The sequence below is a fragment of the Thamnophis elegans genome, chromosome 8 (genome assembly GCF_009769535.1).
Source record: "Thamnophis elegans isolate rThaEle1 chromosome 8, rThaEle1.pri, whole genome shotgun sequence".
Lineage (NCBI taxonomy): Eukaryota > Metazoa > Chordata > Lepidosauria > Squamata > Colubridae > Thamnophis > Thamnophis elegans.
In genome coordinates, this window is record NC_045548.1 from 2,604,089 (window position 1) to 2,621,927 (window position 17,839).

A 17,839-nucleotide genomic window follows, 5' to 3' on the forward strand; every position below is an offset into this window, starting at 1 on the left:
AAAATGAACCTTGAACCTCGAACCACATGTATCACAAATGAATCCTATTCATGTTTTCCAGTATCAGCAGAGCTCTTACACGGGAAGGACAGTCTGATCCTATGCACAGTTTTCTGTAAGTCAGTTGGATGAGCGAGTCTCAGCTTAGGATTTGTGAGCCAGTTCTTTGGTAAAACTTTTAAGCCTGGTGAATCATTGCAACCTTGGAGTTTCAAGGACATGAAGCTTGTTTGTGGAATGCAAAGGCACAGCTTTTGTGGGCATTCCTCCTTCTCTACACCAAATATTTTAACGGAAGGCTAGTTGGGAAACCCTTGTGTGGGTTTCTTATACATTTTCTTATACTCTTTGGACATTCCACTCGGTTTTTTTAGGCACAGTTCAACTGCCTGAAATTCTACAGAATCTAAACGCGCCCGACTCACACAGAATTGCTACTTATAAATTCTACAATTTTAATATATCTTAATAAACATTTTCAGGTTTAGCAAAGCTAAAATAAAGTGAAGCCGGTAACAACACATTTGCCCAGTATCTAGAAATCAGAACGCAATCGTATATCTCTATATGTTTCTTTCTGCTTATGAAATGAAAGCGCATCATTTCACGGATGCTCTTGAAAAGCTGGGTGCGAAGGCCATAAATTGCATATAGTAGCTACAGCCCCCGTTAACATGCATAAAAACTCTGGGCTCAGCCTACCAGAAAGTTCTCATGTGCATGCTCCGTTGGCCGGAGAAGAAGCTGATAAAAGTGGCTTTCTGGTGGACCTGGCCCATTTACATTTTAAAGCAGCTTTGAAAACATGGTATGAATCATATGAATCACAGCAGCCTTTCCCAACCGTGGTGTTCTTCAGATGCGTTGGGGCTTCAAACTCCCAGAATTCCCTTTGATTATGGGGGATCCAACACATTTGCAATGTAACAGGTTGGGGAAGACTGCACTACATTTTAAGTTTAAAAGTACTACATTTCTGAGACCAGCCTTTCCGTTTTGGTGCGCAACTATTGTTTTGGGACTGCAACTACAAATCTCTAAGCAGCATATCAATGGAAGCCGGTTATTATTTCTTTATTAAACTTACATGCTGGCTTTCCAGTCGGTAAGATCTCTGAAGGTGATTTACGTTATCTAATCCATTTTAGCAAGTACCAGGTTAGAGAAGGCTGACCTCATTAGTTTTTTTTAATATATATATATAATGCCACAAAATCAAGTTATTTCACTCCTTACATAGGTTGTATCTGTCAATTCTTTTGCTACATTCTTTTGTAATACAAAGCTTTTGATGACTGTACTTCAGTCCTGACATTTTATCACTGTATTAATATTATTTCATAACCTCTACTACTTTACAGTTTTACAGGCATATTTTTTAAAAGAAAAAAATGGAAAGGAAAGCTTTAAAAAAATAAACAAGATAAAAATTCATTCGTGTCAAATATGTCCATCTCATTTAATTTAAACCTTTTGATCCTTTCAGTTTTTTTATTTTCATCCTGGAATCTAAGATGCCCCTCATGTAAATTAGCTCACTGGGAAATCTGAGTTTCCTAGGGTCCAAGGAACAAATTATAAGTCGGTTAGCTTTGAACTTGACGAGTCCTTCCTCTGCAACATCCCAAAAACACCTTTGCAAGATAGTCAAGAGCATTGCAGAGAATCTCCAGTGTTGAACCCAACAGCAAAGTCCGGAACAACCACAGAAGTCCAAGGTGTGTGCAGACAGGCTGCTTTTCACTGTGTCCAGCTATTTAATCTGGTGATATAAATGGGCAGCTGCAATTCTGTTAAGATGGAACGATGGGACTACTGGAATAAATACCACAGCTGCTTTTGTCCAAGTGACAATTGTCCTGACAGATTTCCTTCTTCCATCAGGGACTAAATCCAACGCAGGCAGTCCAACAAATTGATATCTAAGCTGCTGTTAAACAACTTCACGAACGGAGTCCATCGCAGTCTTGGTTACATTCTTAGATATTGCCAGCTTTTTATTTAGGGGGGTTTAGGGGTATATAATGCCCAGTAAGCATGTGCGCGCGTGCACACACACACACTTGGGAAGGCTCAGGATCTTTGTCATCACCACTGCCTCATTTATCTGTCTTCTCCATCTGAGCCTAATGTGAACTAAGGGCCAGGAGGAGAAGTCAAGATAAGGAGAGACAGCTACAACTTCTCTTTGCTTCATTGGTATTCTTTGGATAGTAGATGAATTCACAGGAACAGTAATCAAGTGACAGGTGCTCAGGCGGTTGGGTTGAGACACCAAGGTAATCCTGGGTTGATGCCTGATGATGTTAAGGTGCCAGCAGCTCTGCCTATAAGCCACCTAGATATTTATAATCAAAGAACCCAACGGTAGGCGCGGAGGGTCTCATATTCATTTTTGCTTAAAGTTATTGTAACATATTCTCCATTCTCTTTCCTTTCCAGATTTCCATGCAAAAAAACACTTGGCACCTCAAAGGGTTGAATGTCTATGGAGTCATACCAGATGGAGGCATTGGTGGGGCATTTCTTTATCTTCTTTTCTTTTAGAAGACATCTGGAGGAATAAATAGGGTGCATCACTTCTGAGGCAAATAACCTTCCAATCTGGGACTGGCCCAGGGCTAAGAATGTAATTTGGGGGTGTTAATTTTGATACAAAGAGGAAGTCATACCTCATCTCCGCCAACTGATCGCTTCTTCTGGCCAAATGAACCTCGAGCCTGTTTTTGTTTTACTTTGAGATGTCACTAATTAACAATGAAAATTGCATTTAAGACCCTAAGAAAAATTAACCAAGGAAGGCAGGCTCTATTGAAAGCAAACCATCCCTCCACTGGGAATGTGAGCCACGGCTAACTTTGAGGCTTCAGTTCTGCAAGCACAGGCCACAGGCACTTTTGGTTTTCCTGATAATTGCACGAAAAACGGCAATTTTGCAGATGAAATATTTAATGAAACTTGTTTCTGCCCCATTCCAACGTATTTCATTTCAGCCTTTTAAAATCACGGTTTGAGGACCCACAAATAGCTTCCTTATAACGATGGCCAATTGTGGTATGTAATGGCACAGCACTCATGTAACAAAATACTGCATGAATCACTATTTCCAGCTGTTGCTCTGCTGGGCATTTCTCCAAAAACAGCTGTCGGCTGTAAGGACAGAGGGTTGAACCATATGGTCTTATTACTGGCCTGGATTTGGCATTGTTTCTCATTCTGAATAGGTACCATGCCGAACCACCAAATCATTGTCTTCTCATCCTGTTGCCTTTTTTTAAGTCACCAGCTCTGAAACCTTACCTACAAAATTGTGCCACTTTATCATCACTCTTCCTAAGGGTCGGGTATGTCTCTATACCTACAGCTCTTCAGCCTATCATGATAAAATAGTCTGCGGAATGATACTTTCCAAGGAAGCCGAAGATCTTTGGAATCTTCATTAAAAAATATACAATGCTTGTGTTCCAGAATTTTAGGAAAATAGTGGGTTAAATGTAAAATACTTTAAATAAATAACTCCTCTGTAATGTAAAAAATAAATGAATATTCCCTTTGGCAGTAATAGCACGCGCGCGCACACACACACATATATATATATGTTATATGTGTATGTATGAGTGTGTGCATTTATGTATACACACAAATATGTGTGCGTGCTTATGCGCGCATGTGTGTGTATAAATATATGCACACGTGTGTCTGTGAACACCCAAACACACCCAAACACATATGTAGAAAGATACCTGGCTCATAAAATAATAGCATTATCTGACAGGGGGAAAAAGAAACACCTCATATTATTTTCTTCTTTCAACACTCCTCTTTTTTCAGTTCCGGAAATGAAGGTTTCCCATCAGCCCATCACCAGCTGGATGAAGTCAAAAGTCACTTATGTCCCAGGTAAGCCCCCAGGGTGATGCAGGCGCCCACCACGGCCAGACTAAGGATCGTCTTCAGAGGCAGCCACGACAAATCTAACAAAGGCCTGATGTTGTTGCTGTACAGCTCCACAAAGGCGTCCTGTATAAAAGAAAAGGACAGGGGAAAACGATGAGAAGCATAGGAGATTACATGCTATAAAACATGAACAGGCACAGTTGGTATTTGCGACCGTTAAAACCACGAAACAAGCATCAAATATGGCGCCCTTTCATTCTCATTCGTGGAGGAGGAATCTGTTCAATTGTGGAAGAAACTCCTCCTAGGCGAGGCAGAAGAATCACCTGCCTCCTAGTCAAGATTGAGCCATTGGTATTCATAACTGTCAAGCAATATAATAAGGGCCAGTTTGGTCTAGTGGTTAAGGCACTAGCTAGAAACCAGGAGACCATTAATTCGAGTCCTGACTTAAGTAAGTGCATCTTGGGCCAGCTGGTTGGTGATCTTGGTGACCAAGATCACCAATGAGCCAGTCACGCGCTCTCAGCCCTAGGAAAGAGGCAAGGGAAACCACTTTTGAAATCTTATCAAGAAAACTGCAGGGACTTACTTGGTATCAATACCTGGAATGGGGAAGAGGAAGAAGAGGAGGAGGAGGAAGGGGAGGAGGAGGAGGAAGAATAGAATAGAGCAGAATTCTTTCTTGGCCAAGTGTGATTGGACACACAAGGAATTTGTCTTTGATGCATATGCTCTCAGTGTACACAAGTGGAATAAAATACATTCATCAAAAATAAAAAGACACAACACTTAGTGACAGTCATAGGTTACTAATAAGCAATCAAATGATACTAGGACACAAATAAAACAATATAAAATTTAAGGATACAAGCAAATGGTTATAGAGGAGGAGGAGGAGGAGGAGGAGGAGAAGAAGGAGAAGGAGAAGGAGAAGGAGAAGAAGGAGAAGAAGGAGAAGAAGAATTATTCCTCTATTAGATTTGGATGCTTCCATTGGACAACGAAGCTGGCATAATAATCTGCTTTAATTTTAGTTTCCAATGTTTATTCCACACACATTCTCTGAACCAAAAAAATTATTCTATATTGTATAGCTTTTCTAAACCTCCCACCCTCCCAGGCGGGTTCTCTGGCATCGCCTCTTTTTCCAAATCACGCTTGTTATCCAACAGCAATGTCTTCTTGGAACCAGACATTCTTACGTGCTCCTGTTGCCACCAAAATTGTATTACATTTATTAATAAAATAAAAATCATTATATTTACCCAAGTGGACACAAACATGCAAGTTTGTCTTTGGGGATTAAAGCCAGTAACTTATCTCCCATATCTTGAGTTTTGGTAATCCAAGGAGCCTTGAGAATGGGCCTTACTAGCAAAGTGATAAATACAAACGATGAGAATAAATCTCTCCACTTCAGCTGCACAGTTCTTCCTCTGTCCACTCCCCTAATCAAGAGGAACATCAGTAGCTTTTCAAAGTGACAGCTGCTTTGAAGATGAGCCTGTTACAAGTTTCATCAACTCCGCTAAATGCCTAAGCAAGCAATTGTTCTCGCTGGCACATTTAGCAGCTGACACAAGATGGCGCATCGTCCTTCTTATGCCACGCGATTCAAAATTGAGTGAATTAAAATGTGAAGGGAGAAATGTTTACATAAAGAAACGGTCAATTTTTAAAATTTATCTTCCCAAAAGGGGGAACAAATAAGAAGGAGGCTAGCTTGTATTCTGGTTTTTTTTTGGGGGGGGGGAGAGGAAACCATTGCACCTCCCATACCAGGATTATGAGCTCTTAATTATACCACTAAAATGACCTGAAATCAAAACTACCTACATTCCCTTGTTTGTAGCGTCTATGTGCAAATCTTTCATTAGCAATTTTTAAATAAAAGATTTCTGCCAAGGTCAGTATAAAGTTAAACACTTTTCTCTAGACTTGCTTTTGTGGAATTGTGATGCAGCATACAAGCGCTCTACATGGGGCTGCCCTTGAAGAGTGTTCGAAGACTTCAGTTAGTCCAGAACGCAGCCGCGCGAGCGATTGTGGGTGCACCTAGATACACCCACGTCACACCTATCCTCCGCGAGCTGCACTGGCTACCCATTAGTCTCCAGACCCACTTCAAGGCGCTGGTCATTACCTATAAAGCCCTACATGGCATCGGACCTGGGTACCTGAGAGACCGCCTCCTGCCGATTACCTCCCATAGACCGATTAGATCTCACAGGTTAGGTCTCCTCCGGATTCCATCTGCCAGCCAATGTCGGCTGGCGACTCCCCGGGGGAGAGCCTTCTCTGTTGCAGCTCCGGCCCTCTGGAATGACCTCCCCGTGGAGATCCGGACCCTTACTATCCTCCAGGCCTTCCGCAAAGCCACTAAGTCCTGGCTGCTCCAGCAGGCCGGGGGGCTTGTGAAACATCCAGCCCCATGGAAACTGTGAATGTTGCGTATTTTTAAAGTGTTGTTTTTGTCTATTTATCCCCCTTCCCTTGTTTATTGTGAGCCACCCGGAGTCCTTCGGGAGTGGGCGGCATACAAGACAAATAAACTAAACTAAACAACTATATCGTCCTATTGTGTTGGTGCGGAGTCAGTTTGACTGATGGAAACCCATCTTATCTATACCTTCCCCCTTGTTGATATCCACACCACATCGACACGATCTGGATTGGAGGAGGAAAAGGCAGCTAAGGCTGGGCGTGGCTTGTACACATACGCACCTGCTAGATCTTTCTTAAATCAGATTCTTCTGGGTTAGGATTGTGCTGCAGCCGTGTGAACGTTGGAGAAGACCCTGCTTCTGCAAGGTGCTAAGGAAGCATCCACCAAATGCTGCAAGTCACCTTCTTCTTAATTCAGCCTGCACTGCTGCATAGCTCTTAATCATTTGACCAGTCGGCCTATTCTTCCACCCGGTGGCTCTGTTGCCGGTGGCTTGCTGCGTAATCTGGCTAACAGATGCCTCATATTACATATCCCTTTCCTGAATCCTTAATATTGATACCCTAATGCACAATAAGGAGCACAAGCAAATTGTGCAGAACTTCTCAATGCCCTTGTTGCAGACTTTTTCCTCCCCGCTTGGTGATTTCATTTATAGCACTTTGTTCTGATCAGGAAGTGGATGAGCTTGATGATGATGAAGAAGAAGAGCCAGACTTAATTTTACGTTCAAATGAATTCGCAGCGAGAGGACAAAAAGCTTTAACTCCCGGATTCCTACTTCAGTGAGAACTCATTACAGCATTGATTTTAATATTTTGGGGATACCTCTGTGCCCCATTAAACGCAATCACAAGCCTGTGGTTTGTGCCTAGCCTGAAGACGTGTGCACCAAAGACGCACTGTATTGACACCAAAGAGAGTGTCGAAGCTCAGAATTCTGGCGATGTATAAGAAACATCGGCAGAAAATACACAATGGGAGAATTGCGGTTCCCACTGACAACAATAACACCCATGTCTGTCTTATGGCTGTTGCTGCTCCATATATTTGGGAGTAAATATTTTATGGGTCTTTCCTTTCCTCTTTGGTGCTTTCTCAAACATCCTGATTAGACTTATTTCCGAAGCTTGTTTGAACAGCCTGTCACTATTTGTTTAAGTCTGAAACCTGATTTAAACAAACATCCCCACTTATAGTACTTTATGCATTACAGCAACCGAGTGCCAAAAACAGAAGTCAGAAGCGGAGAAAGGTGATTGGGAAGGGAAGCTGCCAAACCTCTAGCATCTAAAGTCAAGTAAATTCCAATCTGTTATTGTTCCATTATGCTGATTTCTTAGGCTGGTCATAAAAAAAAAAAAAACTTCCTATCAAATGACATTACTGATCTTTTACTTTCAAGTAACTCTGCTATGCCTGGCACTGGCTTTTGGCTTTCCAATCTCATTTCTTGGAGATCCCAAGGAATCAACATCAAATCATCTGTAGATCAAGGATATGCTATACCACTGATGGCTAATCTTTTCCGGACCGAGAGCCCAAAGCGTGTTTGAACCCCAAAATGCAATGCACATGCGTCCCCAGTTCATGTGCTCTGCCCCTTGTGCATGTGGCCAACACGTGTGTGGCTCCCTCCCACACATGCCTCGCATGTACCCTGTTCCCATGCATGCATGCGCGGCCCCCTACATGCGTCCCACTCCCAATGACCAGTTGGCTGGCGGGAGGCACGCGCGCATGTGCGGCAGAGCTGAACTGGAGTGATGGCTCATGTGCCCATAGAGAGGGCGCTGCGTGCCACCTGCTATAGGTTCGCTGTTCTGACCCCCCTCGTCCCACACCAAAGCATGCCGAGCCAAAGATACGTTACAGAATTTATTAACAGACAGGTCCTTGGCAGCAAACCAGCACAGACAAGCCTTGGCAGCAATCCAGCCTGCCAAGCTAACACCACAGTTCTCCAACATTCATTAATGCGTTGACTTCTGCAAGTGGGGCGTGCACACAAGCAGTCCTTTTATAGTCTGGAGAGGAGCCTAATTACCACAGCTGAGTGCAATTACCTCCTGTAATTGAGCAACTGTTCCTTTTGCCTATTAGCTCTCCGGTGCCGGGCATCCAGGAACAACTCACTGCGATGTCCGGATCACTCTCCCTTGCCTCCTCCCAACTGGTCCAAGGCTCAGGCACCTCCTGGTGGCCAACTAGCCTCTCTGCGCCCTGCTCAGAGTTGGAACCCTGTCCAGGGTCCTCCACATCCTCCAGAGCCGACTCATAGGGCCCCTCACTGTCGGAGTCTGGTGGCAGCTCCAACGGCTCCTGCTGGGCCACAACAGTTCTCCATCCTGGTGCTATACATTACTAGAATGCAAATCTAGATATTATGTAGATTTTGGATGATTTGCAATAACTGGAATAATTTATTCTTCATAACTGCGTAAGAGTGACAGCAAACCCTTGTCTATGGCTGCCCAAATGTTAAAACTATGAAACAAAATGTGGAATAAGTAGTAGTAGATTTTTAGGTGGAAGAGCCGAACAAATTTATGGGGTCAGAGATGTTCATTTATACCAAGAGTAATGGATCTTGGGGTGTTAATAATAATAAAAAGAACCAAATGGAATTGACAGTGAAGTGTACCCCTGCCACTCTGCATACAAGCCGCAATCTTTTCCAACAAGGACTCATGCCATTACAGAAGCATTACCCCAAGGATTAATGCCACTGTTATAATGTGAGATACAAATGTGTCAAGTGAAAGCAACATCAGCTTGATTCATAGCATAGATATTCGGCTGAATGCTGTGGAATCGGTAAAGTCTTATTAAATTCAATGAAGCTAATCCCCATATAAGCCCAGTGTCTTAGATGGCTCTGTTGTGTTCACAGAATACATTTAACTGGTTCAGATAAAAGCATTTTGCCTAACATAATATATTTGATCAGTATTAACTCTGGTTAATTTTTTTTTCGGTTTTATTACCTTGTGCAAACCTAGCCATGTTTTGTTAGTTTATGGTTCAATGCATTGGGTGAGCTCTCAGAATAAGTTAATTCAGGAGCCAGATTAAGTGTGTTGCGAGAATGCCACTGCAAACAGTTTATAGCTGTGCTGTGTTAATTGGGTATCTGTGATCTAGGCAAAAATGGGCTTTTGTGGGATTAGAGGTGAGAAGTGAACATTCAGCCTTTTCTTTTATAATAATCAGTCCAATCCAAAAAAAGAAGGAATTTCTAGACGATTCACATTCAGATAAATCAGCCATCAATTTACACACTGAGATAAATTACATTTACATACCATTCAAAAGAGACAATTAAAAAAGCTAAGAAGGAAACAAAAGACCAGAGGACATCATTTCCAGCAATTTACCCCCCCCCCCCAGATAAGCAAGGATTAACCCCAGACAAACTATCAAGCAGAAAATAGTACACAGCAACAATCAGAGAGAAAATCACACCCCCACCAATACTAACAGAGCAAGCTACTGTATATAAACAGGGAGCCAAGCCACACTTACTAGCACTGATTATTTTACCTAGTCAGGTAATAAAATGTCTGTGGCAAACGAATAAGCTCAGGGAGAACAAAGGACTCCACTTTATAATAAATCCACCCAGTTGCAAAGACAGTGGATTGGACCTAAAAGTAGCCTTGTTGGAAATCCCACCATCCCTTTCTTCGTAATACGTTGCAAACTATGATTATACGCCATTTATTAAAGGCTCTTAAGTTCATTGAAAGGGCTGTTGCGTTCCTAATTTAAATAACAATAGCAAAAGAATCCTCATTATCTGCATTAGTTCTTTCATACACAAACACAATTTAACGTGTCCTTAGCACAAAAGGGCCTGTACCTATCAATATGTCAATGACCTTGGGTAAGGGCATGACAGTAAATTTAATTAAATGGGTACATAGTTACAGCAGATGGCAGTGCTTAGCCAAAGTTGGTTAGCTTAAAAAAAGTTAATCTGCCCTGATTTGTCCTTGGATGGGAAACCATCAGGAAATCCTAGGACTAGAAGTTAGCGTAGCAAGAAGAAGCTAAGATCAATGTAGAGATGTTATTAACCCTTTTTTTAATTTCTTTTTTCTCAATATATGTTTGTTAAAAATCTATACCGTGTACGGGCTCTGGGAAGTCGGTGGGGGGGAGGGAGGTGGGCTGTTGGGGGGGAGGGAGGGATATATACTAGGTTAGATACGATGTGTTAGATTTCAATGCAATGCAACTTCACATGTATACTGTTTTTCTTTAATTTCTCTGTAAAAATAGGATAAGTTAAATACATTGACATATAGTGGAAACACACCAAGGGGAGGAGGAGTGGGATAGAAGAAAGATGGGTAGAGAGGGCGGGAGAGAGGATGGGAGGGAGGGTGAGAAGGAAGGGAGGGAGTGGATCGGGAGAGAGGAGTGGTAGAGGGGGAGGGGAAGTAGGGTAGAGGGAGATGATGGAGGGAAGATAGAAAGTTGGAGGGGGGCAGAAGAAAGAGGTGTACGGAGAGTGGAAGAGGTATATTGGGTTTCTATTTTGGGGGGTATTGTTGACAAGAGGAATTGCTGTGATTATTGTTTAATGTTGTATGGCTCTGGCTATGCACAGTATATATGTGAGTGTATGAAAATGAAAAAATGGAAAATAAAAACTTTTTTTCACAAACTAGGAAATCCTAGGACTTTGGAGTGGACTGGAAAGTCAAGGAACCCCACAAGGCACGTAACGACAAACGGCTGCTCTTTGTTGCTTAGAAAACAGGACAGACACGCTTCCTTAGGAGCTGAGCTTAAATCAAGCGAGGCTGCATTTACAAAATGTCTTTAGGACCGAAGTTCTGTGTTAAAAACGCGGAGCGTATCCTCTACGTATAGTTTAGCCCCTGACATTTCTAGCTGATGCTATCTCAATGGGCCAATCTCCGTTTCATACCTTTATGACTGGTGCTCAGATTGCTACCACGGGCTAAAATGCAGCCTAACTCCCAGTTTGCAAAAGCTGCCTGAAACCGATTAGCCGCACTTCAGTGCTCTGTTTTCAGATCCGCACCAAACATAAAACTGGAGTTAGAAGAAATGGTTTCCTTGGTGCTGCCGCAGTGTGCATTTATGAGTGGGTGTTGGGCAGAGTTCACACCCCAGAGGAAGCTGACTTCCTTTTTCTTTTCTTTTCTACCTGAATCAAACAGATGGTGAGGAAGTGATTTTATTTCCCTCATTATCACTGGTCCAACAGGATATCCTTCCACACTGTGCTGAATGAGGAGCTGGCAAACCTTCCAAGGCTTGATGGAATATAAACCGCTCGCTCGCCTTGTAAACGTTGTGTGATTCACAAGCAAACACGGCTCATGCCAACTGCTCCGGAAGCCCACATAAGGATCGGGTGATACAACCATTCACATCCACATCCGTTGAGTCCAAATATGTGAAATAGGGTGTAATGCGATCCAGGAGACTAGACTGTGGGAGAAGGAGAAAACCCTTCCTTCCTCCCAGGTCATACATTCCTACAGGAAAAAAGCTGATTTTGTTCATTTGTTCTTTTTTTAAAAAAGTTTTTATTTTACACACATAAACACCTCAACAAGAACACCTCAACAAGAACAAACACATAACTTAAAAACAACATAAGAACAATAAGTTCCATCATGTATCATACAGCAGTTCCGTATCGGTTTCTTTGCAGTTAGTGTTTTCCCTTTCTATAATTAGCTATTTATAACCAAATATTGTTTATCTCTAATGTGCCATATATACATACAATTCCAGGTAAACATTCACATGATTATTCTTTTCCTTTGCCAATCTTATACTATTGTTATTCCCTTTAAGAGATTATAGAGTACAGTTTGGGTTGTATTATTTACCATCCCAAGCATCTATTGTGACATCACCTTATTTTCTCTTTCTTTTCTTTCCTCTCTCCCTTCCTTCTCTACTTCCTTCCTGCCTCCTCTCCTTCCCCTTCTTTCTTCCCGTACCTCTCTCCTACTCTTACCTTCTCTCTTCCCCTTCCTACCCTCTCTCCTTCTCTTTTTTCTCCCTCCCTCCCTCCTCTCCTTTCTCTCCTTTCCACCCACCTTTCCTTACCTCTTTCTTCTTCCCTTACCTCTCCTCCACTCTTCCTCTTCCTTTCCTACTATCTCTCTTCTTTTTCTCCCTTCCATCCTCCTCTCCTTTCTTGTTCATTTGTTCTTATTACACCCCAGTGACTCTTTCATCTGTCTATTTGGCATTACTTGCGTTGTTGGTCTTTAATTGCTTTCTAACACAGAGCTGCGTTTTAGAAGTACAGGTAGACTTAACGATCACAATTGAGCCCAGAATTTATGCTGTTAGGTGGCCATAGGATTTCCATTCAGATGTTTTGACAACTGATTCACATTTATGATGATTGCTGGGTCATGTGATCTATGTTTGCAAACTTCCGACAATAGCAATAGCAGTTAGACTTATATACCGCTTCATAGGGCTTTCAGCCCTCTCTAAGCGGTTTACAGAGTCAGCGTATCGCCCCCAACAACAATCCGGGTCCTCATTTTACCCACCTCGGAAGGATGGAAGGCTGAGTCAACCTTGAGCCGGTGAGATTTGAACAGCCGAACTGCAGAACTGCAGTCAGCTGAAGTAGCCTGCAGTGCTGCACCCTAACCACTGCGCCACCTCGGCACATTGTGGTGGCCATCATCTTACCTTTATCACACCCTCTATGGCAGTGTTTCTCAACCTTGGCAACTTGAAGATGTCTGGACTTCAAGTCCCAGAATTCCCCAGCCAGCATTCGCTAGGCTGGGGAATTCTGTGACTTGAAGTCCAGACATCTTCAAGTTGCCAAGGTTGAGAAACACTGCTCTATGGACATTGGCACCAATCCACACAATTGGAATATTGTGTGTTTAGCAACTCTGTACATCCAGAACAAGAAGTTTGGGGACAGTCCTTGGACAAGCTTCTACCTTTAGGCTTCATGTGCAAGCTGCAGTCGGGAGGCAGGCTATGAAATTCAGAGATATCTGTGGTTTCTGATTACATTACTCCAGGGAATCTGCGGTGCCGATGATCCATGGAAGCAACGCTATATAACACTTCAGGGCTACTAGATGAGAGCAAGGAACCTGTACGGTTTGGAGAGGCTGAAATTTCTTGATTATGAGTGGTGGGGAGGTGGTGAATATCCTTTTTTTTTTTTTTTTGACAGTCTGAGAACTCCCCCCCAGCATTGCGACTCTGGTCTGATGCTGGCTAAATCAAGCTCGCCTGGGAAACGTTACAGCAATTAGTCTTGGCGTCTCCAACTTAATTCACTTACACACTGTTTTGCAATATTGAAAAGACAGCTCCCGTGAGGGGGGGGGGCGTTCTTTCTCTCCCACCCCCACCCCCCTTTTTGTTTCCATTCTTGGAAAAGCCACCTCAAAAATGAGATTATATATCTGACACTAGGATAGCAGCTGCCACAGCATTAAGAAACCAGCAGTTAATCATGGTTGTCTAGGATGAAAATACATTTGGTGGGATCAGTGTTAACTCCCCAAATTTAACAGCAGCAACACACAGAAACACACACACACACACCAACCCAGAATGAATAAAAGTCACGTCGTTACAATTATTTTTTGCATGGGATCCTAGAAAGACAATTGTCAGGTGCTGCTTCATTTAATAATAGCAATAGCAGTTAGACTTATATACCGCTTCATAGGGCTTCCAGCCCTCTCTAAGCGGTTTACAGAGTCAGCATATTGCCCCCAACAATAATCCGGGTCCTCATTTTACCCACCTCAGAAGGATGGAAGGCTGAGTCAACCTTGAGCCGGTGAGATTTGAACAGCCGAACTGCAGAACTGCAGTCAGCTGAAGTAGCCTGCAATGCTGCACTCTAACCACTGCGCCACCTTGGCTCTTAAGGAAACTAATCAGGAAAGGAAACCACTCAACTCCATTTGTTTGAAATCAAGTGTACTTTTACTAATTACAAACGAATAGTAGCGAAGCAAAGCTGAGTCTGGTTAATTGGGCGCGAAAGCAATGAATATCATGTATAGGTCAATCCCCTCCCCTTGGCACCCCAGTCCATAGTCCAATAATAATCTTCAAAAAAACATCATCAGGGTGGAATGCTGGACAGTTAACCTTGGCGGGAAACTCCCTTCCTCCACATGCGCAATGAGATGGTCAGGACAGCTTCTAGAATATTCCTCCAGCACATAATGATTCCCCTCCCAAATACCATGCCCCCCCTCCCCGTTTCAATGGCAGCCGAATCAGTGTCAAACTACAGGTACTTGACTTACGACAGCTCCCTTAGTGATCATTTAAAGTTACAACGGCATTGAATAAAGTGACTAATGACCATTTCCCACACTTACGATCACTGCAGTATCCCCAAGGTGAGGTGATCAAAATTCGGATGCTTGGCAACTGGTTTATATTTATATTTATGATAGTTGCAGTGTCCTGGGGTCATGTGATCACTTTTTGCAACCTTCTGACACGCAAACTCAATGTGGAAGCCAGATTCACTTAATCACCATGATAGTCACTTAACCACTTTGGAAACGAAGGTCATAAAGTGGGGCGAAATTCACTTAACAAATGTCTCACTTAGCAACATAAATTTTGGGGTCAATTGTGGTCGCAAATTGAGGATTACCTGTATTGGACTTGGAAGATTTCCTCGCACCCACCCACCCAGATGTAAAGCTGCAGGTAAGAATTTTTCTTCTGTTGAATAAATTCAAATCACTCTTGCTTCTTACATTTTAGAAAATGCCAGCACTTTACTACCTCCAAATGACCATAAAAATAGTAAACCTGCAGAACAATTTAAGAAATGAGAACTGAAAGTCCCTATTAAGACAAATGCCTCCAAAGTAGTTTGGGTTCACAGTTGCTGCAGCAGCAAGAATGGGGTTTATTCATTAAATATATTCAAGGTTTATTGATGGCCACTGCCCATAACTTACTATCTAAGACAAAGCTAGAACAAAAATTTGAAAGCTGAGTTTTAGTAGCATATGCAGATGAATGATTTTTAAAAAAACAAAAACTACTGGATGCATAATCAAAGATCTAATGAAAAGTTATCTCACTCTTTTTATGCTTTCAAAAATTAGACAAGATAGCGAGATAGTCCTTCCAAATATGTTTGACAGGCAAATTCTAGTTATCTGACAAAGTTTCGGCTCATTCCAGCAATTTGGCATACAGAAGAAAAGCAAAAACTGATATCTCTGTTAAATTTCTGGAACCAATTAATGCAGAATGTTATTAATGTAAATAGGTCAACAGCAGAAGCCATTAAAATATAATAATAACGCAATCACAATACAGTGTCATATTCCTAATATGAATTTGCTGAGATTGAGCAATAAAAAACAATAGAGTCACCTCGTCAGAGAGCAGAGCAAAATCTGTGACTTGGGTCATCCTTACCACTTATTTTTCTACATATTCTACTATATTGTACCTTCCTTAACATGCCAGTCCCAACTATGCCCTATCCTTAAACACCTAAATCATCCATTTATCTACACCAGGCCATAAACTCATTTAAAACTTTAATTCATCACATCATGGAAACCCTAACACTGAACACTGTGTATCCTATTGTGTCATTCTGTCTTTGGTATTCTCCTTCTCAGAGTAAGTCCCATTACGGTTGTTAAAACAATTGCTTATTCCCTATCAATATTTAGAATTGTAACCAAACTATTTTTTTTAATAAAAATGTTTTCTTAGGAGAGGACTACGGCTTAGTTGCCTTGCATATAAAGAGTCCCAAATTCAATTTCCAGGCAGGGTTAGGAAACATTCCAGTCCAAAACTATAAAAAAGCAACTTCAAATCATTGCAGAACGAACTAGACTGGCCCCTGATTGGAATTTTTTTTTAAGGCTGCTTTCAGTGACAGGGGGAAAAATCCCTCATTAATTGTTGCTGTCTTATCAAACACAATTCAAAGAGCTGGTCTTTCTTCTTCTTCTTCCTAGAGATCTTCCCCACTGCCCACAAGGCATCTCTAAGCAATACTTTTATCTTGGAACAAATCCTATGTGCATTTAAGCAACAGCATAATGCATTGAATCTTAAAGAGCTCATCCATGGGTGGAGACACATTCAGGTATCTCGGCTTACCCAAATGAAGCTATTCTACGATGAGGAAGGAGTTCTACTGCTCCTGTACCTAGCTTTGCTATTTGCACCTAACTGGGCTGCGTGAGGCAATTGTTGGAGGCAGCCCGTACCAACAGAAATGCCTGTTGACAGTTGTTACCTGTCAACGACTTCTTCATCTTCAACCTCAATAATACATGAGCAAACAATCGATACAAACTCGGTTGCAGAAAATACGACTTCAGCCACAGAGTGGTCAACGCCTGGAATGCTCTACCTGACTCCGTTGTTACATCCTCAAACCCTCACAGCTTCAACCTTCAACCGTCTACCGTAGACCTCGCCCCATTCCTAAGAGGTCCGTAAAGGGGGCGTGCATAAGCGCACCAACGTGCCTAACATCCAGGGTTGGGTTTCTCGCCCCGTTCCAACCGGTTCGGTTGGAACGGGGCCGGCGGCGTCCTCGTGCACGCGCGCAGTGCACGCATGCATACTAACTCCTGTGCGATGCTCCAGCTGCTCCTGGAGGATCGCGCAGGCGCTGTATGCGTTCTGCGCCTGCGTGGAAGCGCAGAACCCATCAAAACCGGGTAAGAAACGCGGGTGGATCCTTCGGCGTTCCCGGAAGTTACTTACTTCCGGGTTCGCCAACCAACCGGTTCGCGGGGACCGCCGCGAACCACCTGAAACCCACCCCTGCTAACATCCCTGTCCTACTGTCTTCATTTATTTGTATTCATCTCTTTCGTTTATATCCATGTTTATATTTACACCTGATATCCTGTACGTGTTTGACAAACTAATAAAATACAAATGCAAATGAAGTAGTAAGAGCAATGTATTGGAAGATAGAATCATCAGCAATATGAGGCTATCCCGGTGCTTTTTCAGCAAATCTGCTGCTCGTAGACGCTATAGAGAATGTCATTTCCCTATCAACATTTAATTGGGGATCTGGTTGTCTTACTGAAGAGTGCAGAACACTGCGTTCATTTTTCATGCATAAGGGGAAAAACATATTACAGTATTCAGCCTTGGTGTCTGGCACAGATGTCATGGGGACAGTTTCTGGGATTCGCCCAGTATTCAAGGCCGGGGAACAACCAAAAAAACAATTGTATGAACGCAGTCTTGTTTTCTTCTCACTCAAGGACAAGAACTCATATTGTGGTTAGTTTCTTGACCAATCTTCTGCGACTTATATCATAACCAAACTTCCAGCAGGCCTTGTTTACCGACACCTCAGACATAAAATAAAATTACAGCATGGGCTGATTAGAGAAACTCCTTGAACTTGTGGTTCATGAACATGATTTCCAGTTAGGGAAGGCAGCTAGCTATCTGTTGCAACTTAGAAGAAAAAAGATA

The 17,839-nt window shown here is 42.5% G+C and overlaps 1 protein-coding gene across 3 annotated transcripts in view; it reads right to left on the reverse strand.

The window, feature by feature from the left end:
- Positions 1-2,207: 2,207 nt before the first annotated feature.
- Positions 2,208-17,839, reverse strand: part of BCL2 (BCL2 apoptosis regulator) — a 141,959-nt gene continuing 126,327 nt past the window's right edge. For 2 of the 3 annotated variants that reach the window (XM_032223361.1, XM_032223360.1), the window contains one exon: positions 3,837-4,020. In XM_032223361.1, the coding sequence (XP_032079252.1) occupies positions 3,886-4,020 (135 nt within the window). In that variant the 3' untranslated portion in view covers positions 3,837-3,885. Of the gene's footprint in view, positions 2,555-3,791; positions 4,021-17,839 lie in introns of those variants that run through there. The other variant, XR_004255913.1, reaches the window with a different exon arrangement.